The sequence below is a fragment of the Pomacea canaliculata genome, linkage group LG2 (assembly GCF_003073045.1).
Source record: "Pomacea canaliculata isolate SZHN2017 linkage group LG2, ASM307304v1, whole genome shotgun sequence".
Classification (NCBI taxonomy): Eukaryota; Metazoa; Mollusca; class Gastropoda; order Architaenioglossa; family Ampullariidae; genus Pomacea; species Pomacea canaliculata.
The window spans coordinates 3,189,539-3,206,934 of record NC_037591.1 but is presented as its reverse complement, the minus strand read 5'-3'; the positions used below and the strand labels follow the sequence as shown (position 1 = coordinate 3,206,934).

Sequence of the window (17,396 nt, the reverse complement as noted above, 5' to 3'; positions counted from 1 at the left end):
GTTGACGGCTGTTCCATGAGCTATACCTCCTCCTCTTCAGTCGAAAACTCAAATAAATTTTCGTTTTAGAATACAGCAAGATCACGCCTGATATATGCAAAAAAGTTGATCTTTTCCGAAATGCTGGTTTTTCTAAATTGTATGATTTCTCTTTCAGCATTTGTAACGCGGTTTACATCTGCAACGAATAAACACTTAATCAATATAGGCAGGGACTGCATTACTAATGTACCGGTAGGCAATTGGACATGAAAAGCTGCTTCCAAAGATGGAAATAATGGCGACCGCCTGTGCTCGATTAGCAATGGTATGAACCTATGGTAACGACAATCGGAACTGCGATCACTGCTGGATTCGTTGTGTTTGCATCGCAGTGCTAATGTGGACGTTTGCATCTCAGCCTTTGTCCGGTTATAGACGCCATGTTCTCTTTCAGGAGCCTCACTTTCACGGTAGTCTGAAACCATAGGAAAATATTTGGTCGCCATTTTGTTGTCTACTTCAAGGGTCATTGTGAGGGTTTTTAGTTTTTCCACACATCCTTCGGGATGGGGGAAACGAAAATTATCTATCATATAGATGACGAGGATACCCCCTACTTAATAAAACTCCCTGTTCCTGCGGATCGGGTAACGCTCGGGGATTTTAAAAATGCGCTCAACCGACCAAACTACAAGTTTTTCTTCAAATCTATGGATGATGATTTCGGGTAAGTTCCATTTCATCAGTTTCATTTTGGTGTATGAAGGCTTTAGTATTAATTCAATATTAGATGGCTATTGCAGTCACCATTATTAGTCATTATTACATCTTAGCAAGGGCAGTTACTAGTAACATTAGCAGCTAGCAAACTTGGGTAGGTGAAAATAACTACCCGACTTGACTGGGACCCACCCCTCCCAGTCTTACCCCTACCCCGATACTTTCCAAGCAGACAGATGAATCCGACTAGAAAACTTCGTTAAATAGTGTTTTAAGAGACAAATGTGCATGCGCTTATCCATTACGCTTATTACAGTTTTAAATTCTTTTTACTCTAAATGTGTATTATCTGATTCAGAATGCTTACTGTTAAATTATAAGTTTTTAATGCCTTCACCAAGGTGAAGAATTTTTCGGTGTGGCTTTGTTAGATGTTATGTGTTTAAAATACAGCAGTATTTGCAGATAGTGCATAGTTTAGGGGGTAATTTAGCCCTAGCATGCACCAGTTCTGTGCATATACATTTCAAAATGCCCAGAATGTGTTGCCTTCTATTGGTTTTCTCTCAGTGCACAAGTCACTATCAGAGCTAAGACCTAGAACTGAAGGTAAAATGATATAAAGCTGAGCTTTACTAATTAGCCACAGCATAGCAGAGCTGTTTCTTTTTGAAATGCCACATTTTAGAAGCTTGTGTGGCAATGGACCATTCATTCATATATTGATGGCTAGAAGCAGAAGTTAATTCATTTAGTATTGTACTTATAGGCTAAAGAAGGAGGGCACATAAATAAATCAAGTTTAAGTGTTAATGACTCACAGACTGAAAGTATAGTGTTGTTGAGATTTTGAATTTGAACTAATATCACACACTCAAGTGTCAATTTCATTGATTAAGCTGTCATCATTGTTTATCAGATACTTTGTTTTATTAGCTGTTTTATGTTTTCATTGTTGAGTTATTTATACATTACTGATAGTGTAATAATGTGATATTTGATTATTTAACTGCTTAGTCCATTTGTAATTTATAGGGAAATTTATTGTGCAGATAAAAAATGTTTTTTTTTTTTGTCAGCTTAGTTTTAGATACAGGTTTTGGTTATTATGGGAAGTAAAAGAAAGACAGCCTTCATAGTCTAGTATAACTAACATTTCACTAAATTACATGCTGGATTGTTATAAATGCTAGAAATCATCTTTCTCATGAAGTAAAGCAACCTGTATGTATAGGTGCACTTCTTTGTATGTGTGGTGTATATGCTCGTACATCAGTTTATTTTTAAAATGGTATAGAGCCACATTTTATACAAATTATAAATAATTAGTGAAACAGGGATAGTCTGTTATATCATCCGTAAGAGAATGGTCTAACAGTTTTGTTTAAAGTGATAAATTTATTATTTTCATTGCGATCCTCATTATCATCATTGTAAATGTTCAGTTATTTTTGCAATTGCTCTTGAATTCTGTAGCATCTTTACACTGACGTTTTATGCCATTACAATTTGTAATAGTAGATCTTACATGTCCTTAGCATGACATAATGGGGAAAAAACCTCCTATTGTCTATATCCCTAAATTGTAATGAACAACCCCCCCAAAAAAAAATCTGTCATAGAATACTTTTTAAAAATGCACAGCAGCATACATTTGTTGCATGAAGAAACAACACAACTTTCCATCCTTATAGACAACTTTTTGACCAGTTATAACAAGGTATTAACTGTAACAGGGAAATTACATAACAGTTTCCTTGGTCTAGTGAAAATATCAGGAAGGGGACTATGCAAGTATGCATTTATTCACTAAAAGCTTTCCAGCTTTAGTTGTTCAAAATATGGCTTCTAAGGTTTTCTAAGACCTGTTACTGGCATCCATTATTATGCATGCATGAAGTATTTGCTTACGTATTATTGGAATGTTATATCTTAATTATTAATGTGCAACTACTGAAACAAACAAAACTTATTTTAAAGATTAAAGTAAAACTGTAGTGAGTAGCTAGCGCTCATAATCAGTGTTCATCAAAATATGTGCACCTACATTTTAAAAAAAAAGTCTTAGCAGGCTTTATATGTATTACTATACAGCAGGGATGCCCAACCTACGGCCCGCAGGCCATATCCGGCCCGCGAAACTTCTGCCCACAGTGCAGGAAATCAGCATGTTAGTAATAAAAAAAGACCTAAAAAAACGAAAAACAAGGGGAGAAGAAGTATTTATCCCTACTTAGGGGCGTATCTCAATTTTTTTTTTCGATGGACGAACATTTCGATTCAGTGCTCCGACTTGGTGTCTCTACGTTACAGCCGGACATTCAGAAGTTGGTTTCGGGTAAACAACTTCAAATATCCCACTAATTAATACATAATTATTGGTAAGTACAACTTGTTTCTAATAAAAATAGTATCTGCTCTATATTTTGTCTTTTTTTTTTTTGTATTTTTGCGGTGAAGCGGCCCGTGACACGCATGTCGGAAATGTGTATGGCCCGCAGGCCGAAAAAGGTTGGGCATCACTGCTATACAGCGCTTGTTCAGGTGTAACTGTACTTGCTCCTGGCACTGACGCAAGTCTTGTTTAGGCCAGAGACTAATAAACTCATTTTGCCCACATAGTATTCTATAGACCATGTCTAGATAGAGTAAACCGCCTACAGCTCACTGCCCATGTGGCAGCTATGCCATGGGGCTTTTTTTTTAAGCTTATATGGATCAACAAGAAAATCAGGGATGTGCCATGTTGGCTGTGCAAAAGTGCCGAATCACACCATTTGTTACACATCTCATTACAACAGAATGCAGTAAGTTCATACATTTTTTTAATGTACATATTTGTATCTTTTTGTGCAGGGTGGTGAAAGAAGAAATAATTGATGACGATGCCAGACTGCCCTGCTTTAATGGAAGAGTTGTTTCCTGGGTTTGTGTATTTGTTGTCATAAGTGTGTGTGTGTATATCCATCCAATTACTTGTATCTATGCACATGTTGGTGCATCTGTGCATGTGTGTGTGTATATCACAGTATGAAAGATCAAATAGGTGTATGTTTTAGTGTGCATTATGCTTCAGTTTCATGTATGTGAGGGTGTTTATGTGCTTGGAGTCTGCCTTCAGTGGTGTATAAATAAACAGATAAACTCAGTAAATTTACGTGAATATTCACTAGCTTGTGTATTACAGGAAAGAAATACCAGTAACTTCTTAATTATGTGTGTGTGAACAAGCAAGTTTGTGTAAATGCAGCATTGTTTATAGGCAACACTTTGACTCAAAGTCACAGTTTAATACAGTCATAAGTTCACATTTTCATTTGGCATACCTGAAAACTTTTTTTTAAAAGTTGAACTGCTTAAGAAACATCTTTGCTTAGAATTGGTTATTTGGTTACAGCTTGTTCCTGCTGAGAGTAGTGCTTCAGACACACAGTCTCAGTCAGGAGATGTCCATATGCCAACAGAACGAGTAGGAGGTATTGGAGACAGCCGCCCACCTTCCTTTCAGTGAGCTTTTCACTATGGTTTTATCTCTTATATAAAATTATATATTTCATGCTTGTTGTTCCTTCACCTGTTGCTGGCATTTCAGCAACACAAACTACTTCACGAGTTCATAAACTCCCCTTTCGTTCTCCCCCACCCCCCAAACTTCCTTTTACAATGAAGACTTGGAGAATTCCTAAATAAAAATAAAAGAAGAAAAAAAAAAGGAAGATGTGAAGGCTGATTAAAAAGTAAAAAATACATTATTCTGTTTTTAGCTGCTGTTTATAAGTATCTTACAAGTTTGTGGTTTTTTTGCAGTGCAAATGCCTCAGTAGTCAGTCGAGATGAACCTTGTGATACCTGCACAGAATCTGAGTCTGTTCTAAGTGGAGCCAGGCGTGGTATGTTCCACTCTATAGATAAGTTAATCATTGTGGGATGCTACAAGCTTTTCCCCCACTCCAGTAGTGTTAAGTCTATAAGGGCGTAAGGATAGCCGTGTAGACAAGTAATACAAGGCAAACATAGAAGATGCAAAGGGGAATCAGGAAACAAACAGTAAAGACAGTTTTGTGAATACGCAGGGAAAGATGAGCAGGTGGACTAGCCAGTAGAAGGAAAAAATAAAAGAATGGGTTAGAAGGTGAACTAGCAGCATGTGAATTTTTGTTAGTAGTAATAGTGCTCATTGAACAGATATGCTCTTCATGCACGTCTAAAGGATTCAGTGTTGGATAGGTGGTGGGTATGTAAGGGGAGAGGGTGTTAGTTTTGCAGCACAGTATAAAATTCCTTTGATCATATATGGTTGTTCTGATGATGGAGAGTTGTGGTCATCAGAGGTCAAAATAACTCTGGTCACCTTCGCAGGGTAAAGTCTTCTGCTCATAAATGTTCCAATTAACTGAAAGCCTTCATCAAATCAACAGTGAATATCAAATGGTCCCAGTTACCACCTTTCATCACTTCTATCACTTGTTTTACTGTTAACTTTGAGAATTCTATCAGTGTATAGAAACTTCTCACTGGCCCAATCCTAGCCTAGAAAACCAACAAACAAATTGTTAATTCAATATTCACAGTTCTGGAGAGTTCGTAACAACTTCTAATTGTTAGATTGATGGTGCTGTAGCATGTACACCCAGTTACAAATAATCCAGTGGCGAATATACATATATACCAGCTGAGAGCATGCAAGTGAAATCCTACACAGAATGATGGAGTGTTGGTGCACATGATCGCCAAAGGTAAAATACTCCAGAGATATGTAATTTAAGAGGCAACATGGAAGCTTAGTTCCCAGCTAGATGTAGATGACTGCTCATGGTCAGCCTATATAATATACACCAAGTGTTGTATCACATGGGGAGATGTGTGCAAGGAATGAAACAGCATCAAGTGCAGCTACCCTCTCTAAGCATTAGCATACATGGACTCGCTCCATGCGAACATCATGCATCTTGAGTGGGTTGACTGATGTGGTACCCTAGTTGAACTTTTAACTTGTACTTTATCTATAAATGCACATTCCCCCCTCCCATTCCTTTCTCATTCTCGGCATAATAATTCAGTGTGATGATTACACTGACTTTGTACATAAGAAGAATCTGTACACACATAATCACAGTTATTAAAAGATTTTACCTATTTCAGCATTCATAAATCAGCATAAAGATTATCTTTAAATAATACTTGCATAAATAGTTCTGTCCTCAATAAGGTGAGATTACAAAGCTTCACCCACAGACTGTGGCATGACAGTACATTTTACCCGACGATCAGAACTCCGAATGCCTAACTGTTCTACAGTTCTTATGATCTTTTGGGTGAACACAGTCCTCACTTGTTCGGGTATATTCCTTAACCCTTATCATTCTCACACACAATGCATTCATTCCCTAGTTTCAAAATAACAGATAAAGCATCAAAGTGAACTATGGCACAGATCGATCTTTGACAGAGTACTAGTTAAAGCTGTAAAAGGGAAGCTTTTCAAAGTGACTCACAAATGTAACTGATCTTTATTGGACATAAGGCTGATTGCAGCTTGTAAAAAGATTCTTTATTAGCATTTAAGCTAAAAATATTTTTAAACATATCCAGTTCCAGCTCGCATCAATGGGCACTCAAAACATGAGCGACATCACCATCATCGACCTGAACGAGGCCACTATGAGACATCCACCATGATGAGCAGCGACTTAGAGACAACTAGTTTCTTTGACTCAGAGGATGATACAGCCAGCAGGTAGTGAGCTATGACCTGCACAAGCATGTGTTTAGTACCTATAGAAATCTGTGTATTTTGATGTGTAATTTAGACAAACATTTGTAGAATGCTTGATAAGAATATGCCCAGCGATATTTTATATTCAATGGTGTGAGGACACTACTTCTTCAGGTTCTCAACAGTGACAGATACAACAACCAGCATGGCCTCAAAGTATGGCCGTCACAGACGCAGGCGGCGGCGACATCGACCGCCCCCAATCAGTAGGGTGGGTATTAACAAGGTAACCCATTACTAACACTCACTAATCCCTTTTTTGTGAAATAAATGTTTGTATTCCCTTAAGATTTATGTCTGCTTTTGTCACATCTGTTATTTTTTGTTAGATTACATTTTTTTTAGGATGAAGTTCTTCAAACGTAGATGCTTTTTATGGAGATTTGCTGTATTTTTTTTTAAACGAGAAGGTAAAAATCTCACAGGTTTCATTAAGCCAGTGGGGGTGGGGATTACACTTTTTGGTCAATTTTGGTTTGGGAATTTATTAAAAAACTTGTGTTTGATGGGTGAGGGGGTACTCCTTAGTAATAACCTCTCTATTAAGACCTTCCATACAACCTCCACTTAGTTAATACCCAAAAACTTGTCACAGACTTATTTCATTGTACAATACAACTTTTGATGTTGATTCCCAGGGGCAATTCGAAGTATAAACTTTATAAGTATTACTTCCCCAACCCAACTTAGATGAACAATTTGGGCTTGATTACAAATTTTATTTTATACAAAAGTTGCATGTTGGAAAAAATAAGTATGTTGTAAAATAGACTGTTTCTGGCCAACTATTTTTTATATACCAATTTTCTGCAAAAATCTCATAAAATAAATGAAGTACATTTTTGGAGAGTCTGATTGTTCATTGGGTCACCGATCATTTCAACTCAGATCATACCACTCCAGTCATACCTACCGCCCAGCTGAGTCAAATTGATCCCATAATGACCATATTGTTCCCAGCACAGACACAGATCAGTCCCGACCCAAAAGACTAATCGATCGCCACCATCTTACTAAACACAAATGGTCACTTGGTAAACACATTCAGAAAACAAATTGCACAATGTCATGATTTTTCTCTTATCATTTTAAAAGCCTTTGTTGTCATTATTCTTTAGTTTGAAGGTTTCGTCTTTCAAAACTATTGTACAGTAGAGTGCAATGACTTCATGTCACATGCGATCACATTAATTTTCTGTCCTCCTTCAAACTGTTTTATCACCATCATTTGTGTGTTTAGGTCAATGACCATTCATTCCTTCTGGCAGGCTTAGGAGTAGACAAGATAATTTCCTCTTAGTAGACATCTTGGGGGTATTTTGAAAGAAAATTTCCAAAAGACAAATGAGCAAAGAGGAAATGTGCTGAACTGAGCTACTGCTCACGTGACTTGCTGTGGCTGTGTGGCAAAAGGAGGGGTGAGACCACAGAAACTATCATACAACCACTCTGATAACATTCGCACTTTCAGGTTGCTCCCTTTGCCAGTCATGGCCAGACATACCAGCCATAGTTGTGGACGTTAAGTCGAACAGTCATAAGTTAAATCGGTCATAAGTTGATGACCACCTGTATAACCTCTCTCAGTTACAGCCTGATTTTGGTGGATTTTAATGAGTCTTAAACCTCTTAGCACGATGGGCCACGAATGTGGCTCTGCTTATATGACCTAAGAGAAGCTCCTGTTGATTGATCCGGTTAGAAACGAACCAATCAGAAAGTTTGTTTTTATTCTTAGGTCTTCTTCCTGCATTTTTGGAGCTATTTTGAATTAATTCTGAGCAATTTTGCGTTGGTTTTTTTCTTTTCTTGAAAAAATGAGTGGCTCATTGAGTGATTTTCCCGAGGGAGACTTTGTTGGTGACACTCACAAAGAATCTATTATTGAAAGTGACTGCTAATGATTTTTAAGATATTTGAGCCAGTTAGTTTGCTGCTAATTGATGGAGATAGGTTCTCCTCGATATTTTTGACATGAGAGCAGCAATAATACAAACATCACCCACTGTGATCTTAACCAAATTCAGTTATATGCCATTTATTTAATGTACATTCATTTAAAAATTATAATTCCCAAAATATAAATGCATAATTATGCTTAATTTTCAAGATACAAACCTTCAAACATTGGCATTTTCACCTGCCACTAGGAAAGCAGAAGAAAATTACTCTCATAAACTGGAGAGTTCTGTTGTGTGCAAGTCGTATTTGTAACAGAGAGTGTGGCTCAGTTCATCAAATCTGTGCATGTCTTCCAGTCAAAAGAAGAAACATTGTTCAGGTTGTCATGTTCAAGAAGTGATTTTTTTTGCCCAGAACATGAAATGGCTGATTTTGGAATAAAGCCTCAGGGCTTCTGCTAAGGCTAAATTCTTTGGGGTCCTTTTCAGATTTTAAGGGCCCTTTAAATTTGAAGGGGACCCATTGACGAAAATTTGAAGGGGTCCTCCGAACTTTTAATGCGTACTGTACGCAATAAAGTTTAATAAAAATTGAAAGGTCCAAACCGAATTCTTGCAGGTAAGGAAATATTCAGACAAAATGTAATGGGCATCACAGTCATTGCAGTCTACATTGTGTCATGATTGATTCTATATTACTAAGTGAGCTCATTTGAGTTAAACTTTTCCATGTGTATTATTGTTAATATAAACACATTTCAAATGTACATTTGTCTAAGATAAAGGTGTGTAATTTTTTTATTTGATGGTTAATTTCCACCATTGTATTTTTATTTTATAGTTAAAACTGACTGCTGATAATTATTTTTTTACCATTAAAAATAGGACATATTTATTGATGCAAAAACTGATTTTTTTCCTCTTTTAGCTCCATGCAAAATTTACTATTTGCTCACTGATACTAGCATGTGTGCCTGTTTAATCTCCTCATACATTTGTTATGCTCAGGTTTTTTTTTAGCTGTTTTTGAACATGCACATCAATAGTGCCCTCACACCGTCGGTTGTTTTTAGCATTGTGCCGAATAAGGATATGATTGATGATGTGTTTGTGACTACATCATGTTAGACCAGAGCGGTGTAGAAAGTGTCAAACGAACTCCTGAGTGTCAAAGAGAACATTCATCAACAGCACATTGAGTCCTGGTCTGTTTTCTCACCACTTCCTGTTTTCTCCAGCGGTCCGGTGGCGCAACGGTTAGCGCCTGTCACCAATACAGTGAAGGTCAGCTGCCCAGAGTTCATTTCTCGTCTCGGGCACTTTGTTCTTTCTCTGCACGTGGTGTCTGTTCACAGGGCTGGCTGCTTGCCGTAATGTAGCCTCAGTTGCTGGCATGGCATAAAAAACCAATTCCCCCCCCCAACACTGTTTTCTCGACAAATCCAAGTGTGATTAAGAGAAAAACATTATTTTAATATTTCTTGTGCCTCTTCATCATATAATACTACGGGAATATGTTTTTGTGATACTTTATGCTCTATTTCCAACCATTTTTGCTGAGCGCTAGCATTGTCCTTTAAACTTGCAATGTTTTATCCTTTTTCAGTGATGCTCACATTTTGAGCCAAGTAATTTAATAAAAAGGGATCTTTTCATAAGGTGTGGTTACTGGTTTGTTTGATGGTATTTGTAATGCTATAGGCACGAGGCATCAAGCGAGACTTTTTAATGCCATAGGTACTTAGGCATTTGAATAAGACTTGCCACTTTTGTCTACTGTTCCAAAAAGAAAAATCTCACTCCTAGTGGGATTTTTTTTTTCAAACAAAAAAATTTCACCTATGGATCCATGCCAAATCTACAATATCTATATCAGACTATTTGATATTAGCTTTCTTTAAGGGGCTCTGAAATGATCCTTGTCAAAAGGTTACAGGCTAACCACTGATACTGAATGGTGATGGATGTTTTATAAGGTTTTCATTGTCTTTTATTTTAAATCCTTTCAATAAAAAGTTTACTTCAAATTCTCAACTAATATTGCTTCCAGATAAAATATTTCTTTAGTGATATAAATTTATTAGCTTTTTAATGATTTTGTTGATAACATCTGCTATGCTTTTTTTAATTACATATTGCACTAGCATGTCTAAATCTTAAAAATTTTTGAGAACCATGAATGCAAAATTACTTCAGTAATTAAATTACATGGAATTAATAAGGGATCTTATAAAGAGGATATTATCAGAAGAAATTTCTATTGGAGATAATAATTTTATTTTGTTTTTACTGTGTATATTAAACATTTTATAATTTATTTAAATGTCTTGTTAATGTCGAGCATTCTGTTTAAGGGTCTTGTACTTTTTTTAAAAATCACTTTGTGTCAGTGATTTTTGATACAAACATTCCAAAAGAGGAATTTTTAGAACTTCTGTATTTGTTACATTCTTTGCTTTAATAAGATATTGCATGTAATGCATTTTTTTTTAAAGTCATTTAACTCTAATAGAATGGAGAGTTGCTGTGTCTAGCTTTTTCTGTTCTTAAGCATATTTAAATGCTTTGTGTTGATGGTTTTTTTTGTTTGTTATTTCTTTCATTTTAAGTTTGCTTTTGGAGATATAGTGGTGTTTTAATTTCTTTTTGTTGATGTTAAGCTGCTTTGTACTATATTTAAAATTTACTTATGAGTGGTGTGGCATGCTGTTTTTGCATTTGAGCATGAATCTGCAGCATAAGCTGACTGCAGATGCATCTGATCATTTCATAAATTATTCCATCCAAGATATTGAATTTATTGGGTAGAGTTTTATTATCAACATCTAGTAAATCTTATAGAAACACTCTGATTTGTAGAAACATGCACAGTTTGTGAACATGAAAAAAGATAAAAAGAAACCATTTAAATTATCAAAAAAGCAAATAGTGTGGAGTAATTATAAAAAGAAATTGGTAAGCTTAAATAATACTTGAAATCCAAATGTTTGGTTATTGTCTTCACCATTGCTTTAAAGACATCTTTAACTTTCAAGATATAATCTTAATTTTAAAATGTCAAGCTTGTCATCTGTTGATGTTAAAAGACAGTTTAATTTTATTTAGTCACATTTCAGTCCCAGATTAAATTATGATTATTTGTGTAATTTTAGGCTTCTCTGTTTATTTAACTTAGTCTCTTGTGGTGTTTTGCTCATTCCCTTATTCCAAATCAAAGGACTTTTGTGTGGAGAATTGTGTGTGATCCACAGTTAAAGCATTCTTTAGTGAGCTAGTAAAATATGTAATGTGTAAAATATTTATGCTACAAAGTTAATTAAAAATTTATTAAAATTATTTTGATAAACCTTAAATGAACAAGCTTTCCTGCAAAATTAAAAAGAAATTCTTGCTATCAGTCCTGTCATATCTTGTTATCTCACAATGAACTAGGCATATTTTATAATCATTGGTTCAAATGTATTTGCTGTCACTTTACATTACTTAAACTTGACATAGCCTGTTTTGGCGGTGATTGATAACATACATGATAAAGATATTGTCTGTCACTACAACTGTCTCTGAAATGAACATATGAGATTCATTTCAGTCTCTTTTCTGTAATATGTAAAATTAGGAGGGGGAGCAATATTATTGAAAATAAAACAGAATTCATGCTAATTTTTATTACACTTTCAATTCCATTTCAGGCATCGTCTTTCAGCAGTATCACTGATTCTACCATGTCTCTAAACATTATCACTGTCACCTTAAACATGGGTAAGCTTTGCTTAAAAGCCTTATTTTATGTCTTTGTATACTGAAGTTTATGAAAGTCCCTCTTTTCTAGGCACTAATTTTTGTTGTCACATGTCAATGTAAAACTTGACACCAGGAATCAAGACTATATTTGTATAGGTTGTACTTGCTTTTTCTGATTTGTTCATCAGTCTGTGCTTCTTTTCGTCCAGACTGTTAAAATGATTTCACCTTCACCTTTGTTCAGGACCTAAACTTTGTCATGTCATGTGGTTTGGGTAATAGTATATTGTGTTGAAACACTCCTTATTTTGTAAAAAGCATTTCATAAACTTACAAAATTTAAAATCAAGCTTTTTATCTTATTCTTGTTGTAGAACTTATTGAAAGAGAGTTACAGAACAGATCTGATTGACTATCAAAATGTTCAGGAAGCATTTTATTTAATGGTTTCACATTATCTACAAAAGAAATGCAATTATGATGTTGCATTTTTGCTTGAAGTACAGTGTAATTGACTATTTGTCACTTACATTTAATATACAGGATGACTGATAATATCTTTATTCAGAACATGCATGCATTCTTATAGTACTTCTGAAATAGGTTCAGTGCTTAAAAAGTTATTTATTTATATTTCCTTCCATTGAGTTTAAGCTTTTATTTAATTCCTATTTTTTATATTTCATTGCTGAGTAAAGAGGCTCAGAAATTGGCTGCAGGTATTGAATTTAAGCATTAGCTCTTTTTTAATAATACAGTGGTACCTCGACATACGAGTGTTTTGAGATACGAGCCGCCGAGCGAGCGATATTTTGCTTCGAGATAAGAGCAAGATTTGAGATACAGGAATCCGTGTGCAGCGTCTAACAGTTTCTCCACCTCAGACTAGACCTCAGTCTGTGTGCTTGTTTCCTCGTTTCGAAGCATTTTGGATAAGTTGGGTTCGCGTTTTTTGCTTTTTGTACATTTACAAAACATTATCACATTTATTTTTATAACCATGGGTCCGAAGAAGAAGATGATGTCTATTGAATTAAAGCGCGAAATCGTAGAAAAACATTGTGCGAGTAATTGACTTGGCGAGGATGTACGGGCGTAGCACATCAATGATATGTACTGTGCTTAAACGAAGGAGTTGATAAAGGGTAACAATAATTTCTAAGCTCCGGACCTCTCTCCATGAAAAGATGGAGAAACTATTGATTGTGTGGGTGACAGAGAAGCAGCTTCAAGGAGGAACCTTACACAAAGAATCTTGTGTGAGAAGGCACGAGCGATTACGGTGATTTGCTGAAGCAGATCCCACACACTTCCACAAACGAAGAATTTAATATGTTTTTATAGAATATGTATTTGTTATTCATAAATACGTTTCTTTTTGTAAATACATGGTGTTTTGGGAGCTGGAACGGATTAATGGCATTTCAATGGGGAAAATTGCTTTGAGATACGAGCAATTTGACATACGAGCAAGGTTACGGAACGAATTAAACTCGTATGTCGAGGTACCACTGTATATCCTAAATTTATTTCCAATAAGACCCAACATTTCTGGCGTAAGTACTCTTATAAGCTACTAGTTATGTTATCTATCTCTATTCCTAAAATAAGTGAAAGATATGAAACATTAATTTAATTTTGCAGATACAGTCAATTTCCTAGGTATCAGCATTGTGGGCCAGAGCAACAAGGGTGGAGATGGTGGCATATATGTAGGATCCATCATGAAAGGGTGAGAAGATCTTTAACTCTGTTCATTTCTGACTTCAGTACACAAGACAACATTTATAGCACTAACATCTAGCTATTTTGAAAAAACCCAGATCTATGGGAAGAGCAATCGCCTAAAATAGCTTTGTGTAACATTAATCACAGGTTCTTTTTCTTGAGTGTCTGTTATTATCACATTAGTTAATATTTCAACACTCCTGCTACCTAATCTCTTGCACTACCATGACAAAGCAGATGGTTTTTAGATATAGGAACGTGCATTCATTAGATTACAGTTTGTTTGGATAAGAATGACTGCACCCTAGTCTGCATACCTTCAATAAAAATAGCAGCTGATTGATTGGCATTGTATGACAGGGGAGCAGTGGCCCAAGATGGACGAGTGGAGCCAGGTGATATGATTTTGGAGGTCAATGGCATCAGCTTTGAGAACATGAGTAACGATGATGCTGTCAAGACACTCAGGGAAGCCGTCCAAAAACCTGGGTATGTTGAAACAAGTGCTGCTGATGTCAGGGTTGCATACATATAAATTAAAATTCAGTTTTCTTTTCTGCCTTTTAAACAGCACAGGAGCTGTTTTCTCTGACAGTATTCTCTTTATTGTATTGAATGAATTAGCATGATTTTATGTACGCATCAGTTTATAGTGCATCTATTTCCCCTACAGTCCCATCACGCTGGTTGTAGCCAAGTGTTGGGATCCAAACCCAAAAGGTTACTTCACAGTGCCAAGGCAAGAACCAGTACGGCCTATTGATCCATCAGCATGGGTTGCACACACAACAGCACTCAGAGAGCAGTATATGGGGCGCAGTGGTCCAAGTGCTCCCTCCATTTCCAACATGACCTCTACTAGTTCCTCCCTTACTAGTTCTATACCTGAGTCAGAAAGTGAGTAAAAACAGCAGAAGCAGGAGAAAGAACAAGCCTTTCATTTTCGTTGGCATTATCATTTTTGTCATATTCACTCATGTCATCAAATCTTTCTGTTTTCTCAACGTACTTTCTTCAGCAATTGGACAAATGTTGGACATGATCATACAGAGTTGTGGGAAACCATTCTTATCAAGTTTAGTGATAGTGGACTAAGATCTGATGACAATGTTAGAAAGTATTACAGTTTGTGGCGAGTTATCAATATTTATGAAGAAGAGAAACAGGATTCAAGCCCTGCCCTTAACATACTGCACCCATGGTATTTATTGTGTAATATTAACCATTATTGATAGGTTAGGGAGCAAAGTTTTGCATGTCAGCTAAAGCTAATGATGAGACCTAATATGGGAAAGAAGTCCAGTATTGTACTGTTTTGAAAGTTTTAAAAATGAATGTCTGAAGAGAGAATGTGAATTAATCTGAGTCACACTGATTGCTGTTGGTGGTGTACCAGTTAGCTTGCAATGATGAGGATTGTGGTGACTGTATGGCAGGATTCGATGATCTCAACCTGACAATAAATACAGACATGGCAACAGTGGTCAAAGCTATGGCACAGCCTGATTCAGGACTGGAAATTCGAGACCGCATGTGGCTCAAAATTACAATACCAAATGCTTTCATAGGTAAGGTGAATAAAAGTTACAGTTTTGTATTATGTCCACAATACTTGAGCCAGTGAGCTGTGTTAAATTTTGTATATATTTCGTTTGTGGATATAATTTGGCATAAGAGAAACTTGCAGGGTTTATTTTTAAATGTATTTAATCTAATGACTCAACTTTTAAAAAATAAGATCCATAACTTGCATTTGTCAGAAGCATGACATTCTTGAAAATACAGCACAGTTTTTATAGTCAGTGCTTTGTCTTTGTGCAGGGGCTGATCTGGTAGATTGGCTGTTTACCCATGTAGAGGGTTTTGCTGATAGAAGAGATGCTCGTAAATATGCCTGCAATTTATTAAAGTCTGGTTATATTCGGCATACAGTCAACAAACTTACCTTTTCTGAGCAGTGCTATTACGTCTTTGGAGACTATTATGGTGGTGAGCTAGCTTTTCCTTTCTAGCATCATTTCCTTGATATTCTTAAGTAAACACTGGAGTTATAAAAAAATTCAATATTGTTTTTTACCATATAGATAGATTGTTCAGCTTTCCTGTTTTTTTGTGGTTTTTTTTTGTTGTTGTCATCATTGATTTTTTTTTTTTAAGTTGCTACGTTCATGCTGAAGTAATTATAAGACTAACATCTTTTCTAACACCAGAAATAAAACCAACATTAGCACCATATCTACATAACATCAGAAAAGCATTTGCATATTATAGACCATGGCTGTTAACTTGAATGAAAACACTTTTGTATATTCCAGAAATTTTGTTCTTTTTTGCTTTTCCAACTTTTATGCTATAAACACACTTCTCCGATTTTGAATTAGTGATAGGTCAAGTTTTTCTGGCTAATTGTGTGGATGCTAGCTTAGAGATGCCCACTTCTCATTTTTTTCTTTTATTAGAGGAAAGGTTAGAAAGCTATGTTTCATTGTAACAATCTGTAACCATTTAATTTCTTTATTTTGTAGCCATGATAAAAAAAAAATGATACATTGTTAGTGCAAGATGAGTGATTTTTTTTCTTTAAAGGTATCGTATAGTTTACAACTTAAACCATAATCAGTACATCTGTTAAACAATAATGTAATCAGGATTCCCAGTTTTATTTGCTTGAAATCTGACTTTTTTTCTGTTAAGAGAAATATTCCATTTTATTTTTTAGGTCCACCTGTGTACCCAGATTTAAGTGCTATGAGCTTAGAAGATGTTGATTCTGTGTCGGAGGCTGACCGCGACACTTTAGCACCACTGCCTCCTCCAGCATGGAATAATCAGTATCCCTACTCTTCTGCGTCGTTCCTGCCACACAACTTAGCCTACATCCCTCCTCATGCATACACCTCTGCTGACTCCAATAGCTATGTCGGAAGCTTTGTAGATGGTGCCACGCCACTGCCAGCTCCACCATCAGTAACCGGAGGCGGTGGGAATGGGAGCGCTGGGAGTGTGCATAGTACTTCAGGTAAGTCAATTCATTTCAGCCTTTTGTTTCAAGGGTCTGTGCTGGTCTGGTATTTTTTTATTTTTTTAAAATGATTGTTTTTTGCATTTTATTTGTTTATGTGCATGTTTTTGTTTTTGTTTTTTTAATTTTCGTAGCTACAATATGGTTGTTGAAGGAACTATTTTAGAGCATGGTTACCCTTCTTTTATAGCTTTGAATGTATTGTTTTAATTTGGTTGTCAGCATGACTGTAAGTCTTTCACATTTGCACGTGAACTGCAGGCATCATTTGCTAATAGTGCATGCATATGTAGGTGGTTGGTGTTTAGAATGAAAGAAAACTAAAACTAAACTTTTTTAACATTTGAGTTTCAATATGCCTTAAAAAGCCTTAAAAAGCAAGTGTAAGATACCGTCATATGTGTATGTGAATACACATACAGATTTTTATTTAGGTATATATGAATACAAAAATGAAGCATATCAAAAGAGTTTTGGCAGCATTGCTGTGTAAACAGCAACATTTTGTCCTGTTATTAAAAAAATA

General features: G+C 35.8%; 1 protein-coding gene across 7 annotated transcripts in view; it reads left to right on the top strand.

Moving 5' to 3' along the window:
• Window positions 1-86: 86 nt before the first annotated feature.
• The window catches only part of LOC112557799 (segment polarity protein dishevelled homolog DVL-3-like), a 33,417-nt gene continuing 16,107 nt past the window's right edge, over window positions 87-17,396 (top strand). For 4 of the 7 annotated variants that reach the window (XR_003098002.1, XM_025227844.1, XM_025227845.1 and 1 more), the window contains exons 1-13: window positions 87-709; window positions 3,559-3,628; window positions 4,100-4,209; window positions 4,510-4,592; window positions 6,295-6,439; window positions 6,593-6,704; window positions 12,069-12,138; window positions 13,765-13,852; window positions 14,209-14,337; window positions 14,522-14,745; window positions 15,285-15,416; window positions 15,670-15,837; window positions 16,568-16,867. Coding sequence is in view for 6 of the 7 variants with exons in the window: in XM_025227844.1 (XP_025083629.1) it covers window positions 549-709; window positions 3,559-3,628; window positions 4,100-4,209; window positions 4,510-4,592; window positions 6,295-6,439; window positions 6,593-6,704; window positions 12,069-12,138; window positions 13,765-13,852; window positions 14,209-14,337; window positions 14,522-14,745; window positions 15,285-15,416; window positions 15,670-15,837; window positions 16,568-16,867 (1,792 nt within the window). In the remaining variant the exon portion in view is untranslated. The remainder of the gene's footprint in view (window positions 710-3,558; window positions 3,629-4,099; window positions 4,210-4,509; window positions 4,593-6,294; window positions 6,440-6,592; window positions 6,705-12,068; window positions 12,139-13,764; window positions 13,853-14,208; window positions 14,338-14,521; window positions 14,746-15,284; window positions 15,417-15,669; window positions 15,838-16,567; window positions 16,868-17,396) is intronic. The other 3 variants (XM_025227842.1, XM_025227847.1, XM_025227846.1) reach the window with 3 other exon arrangements.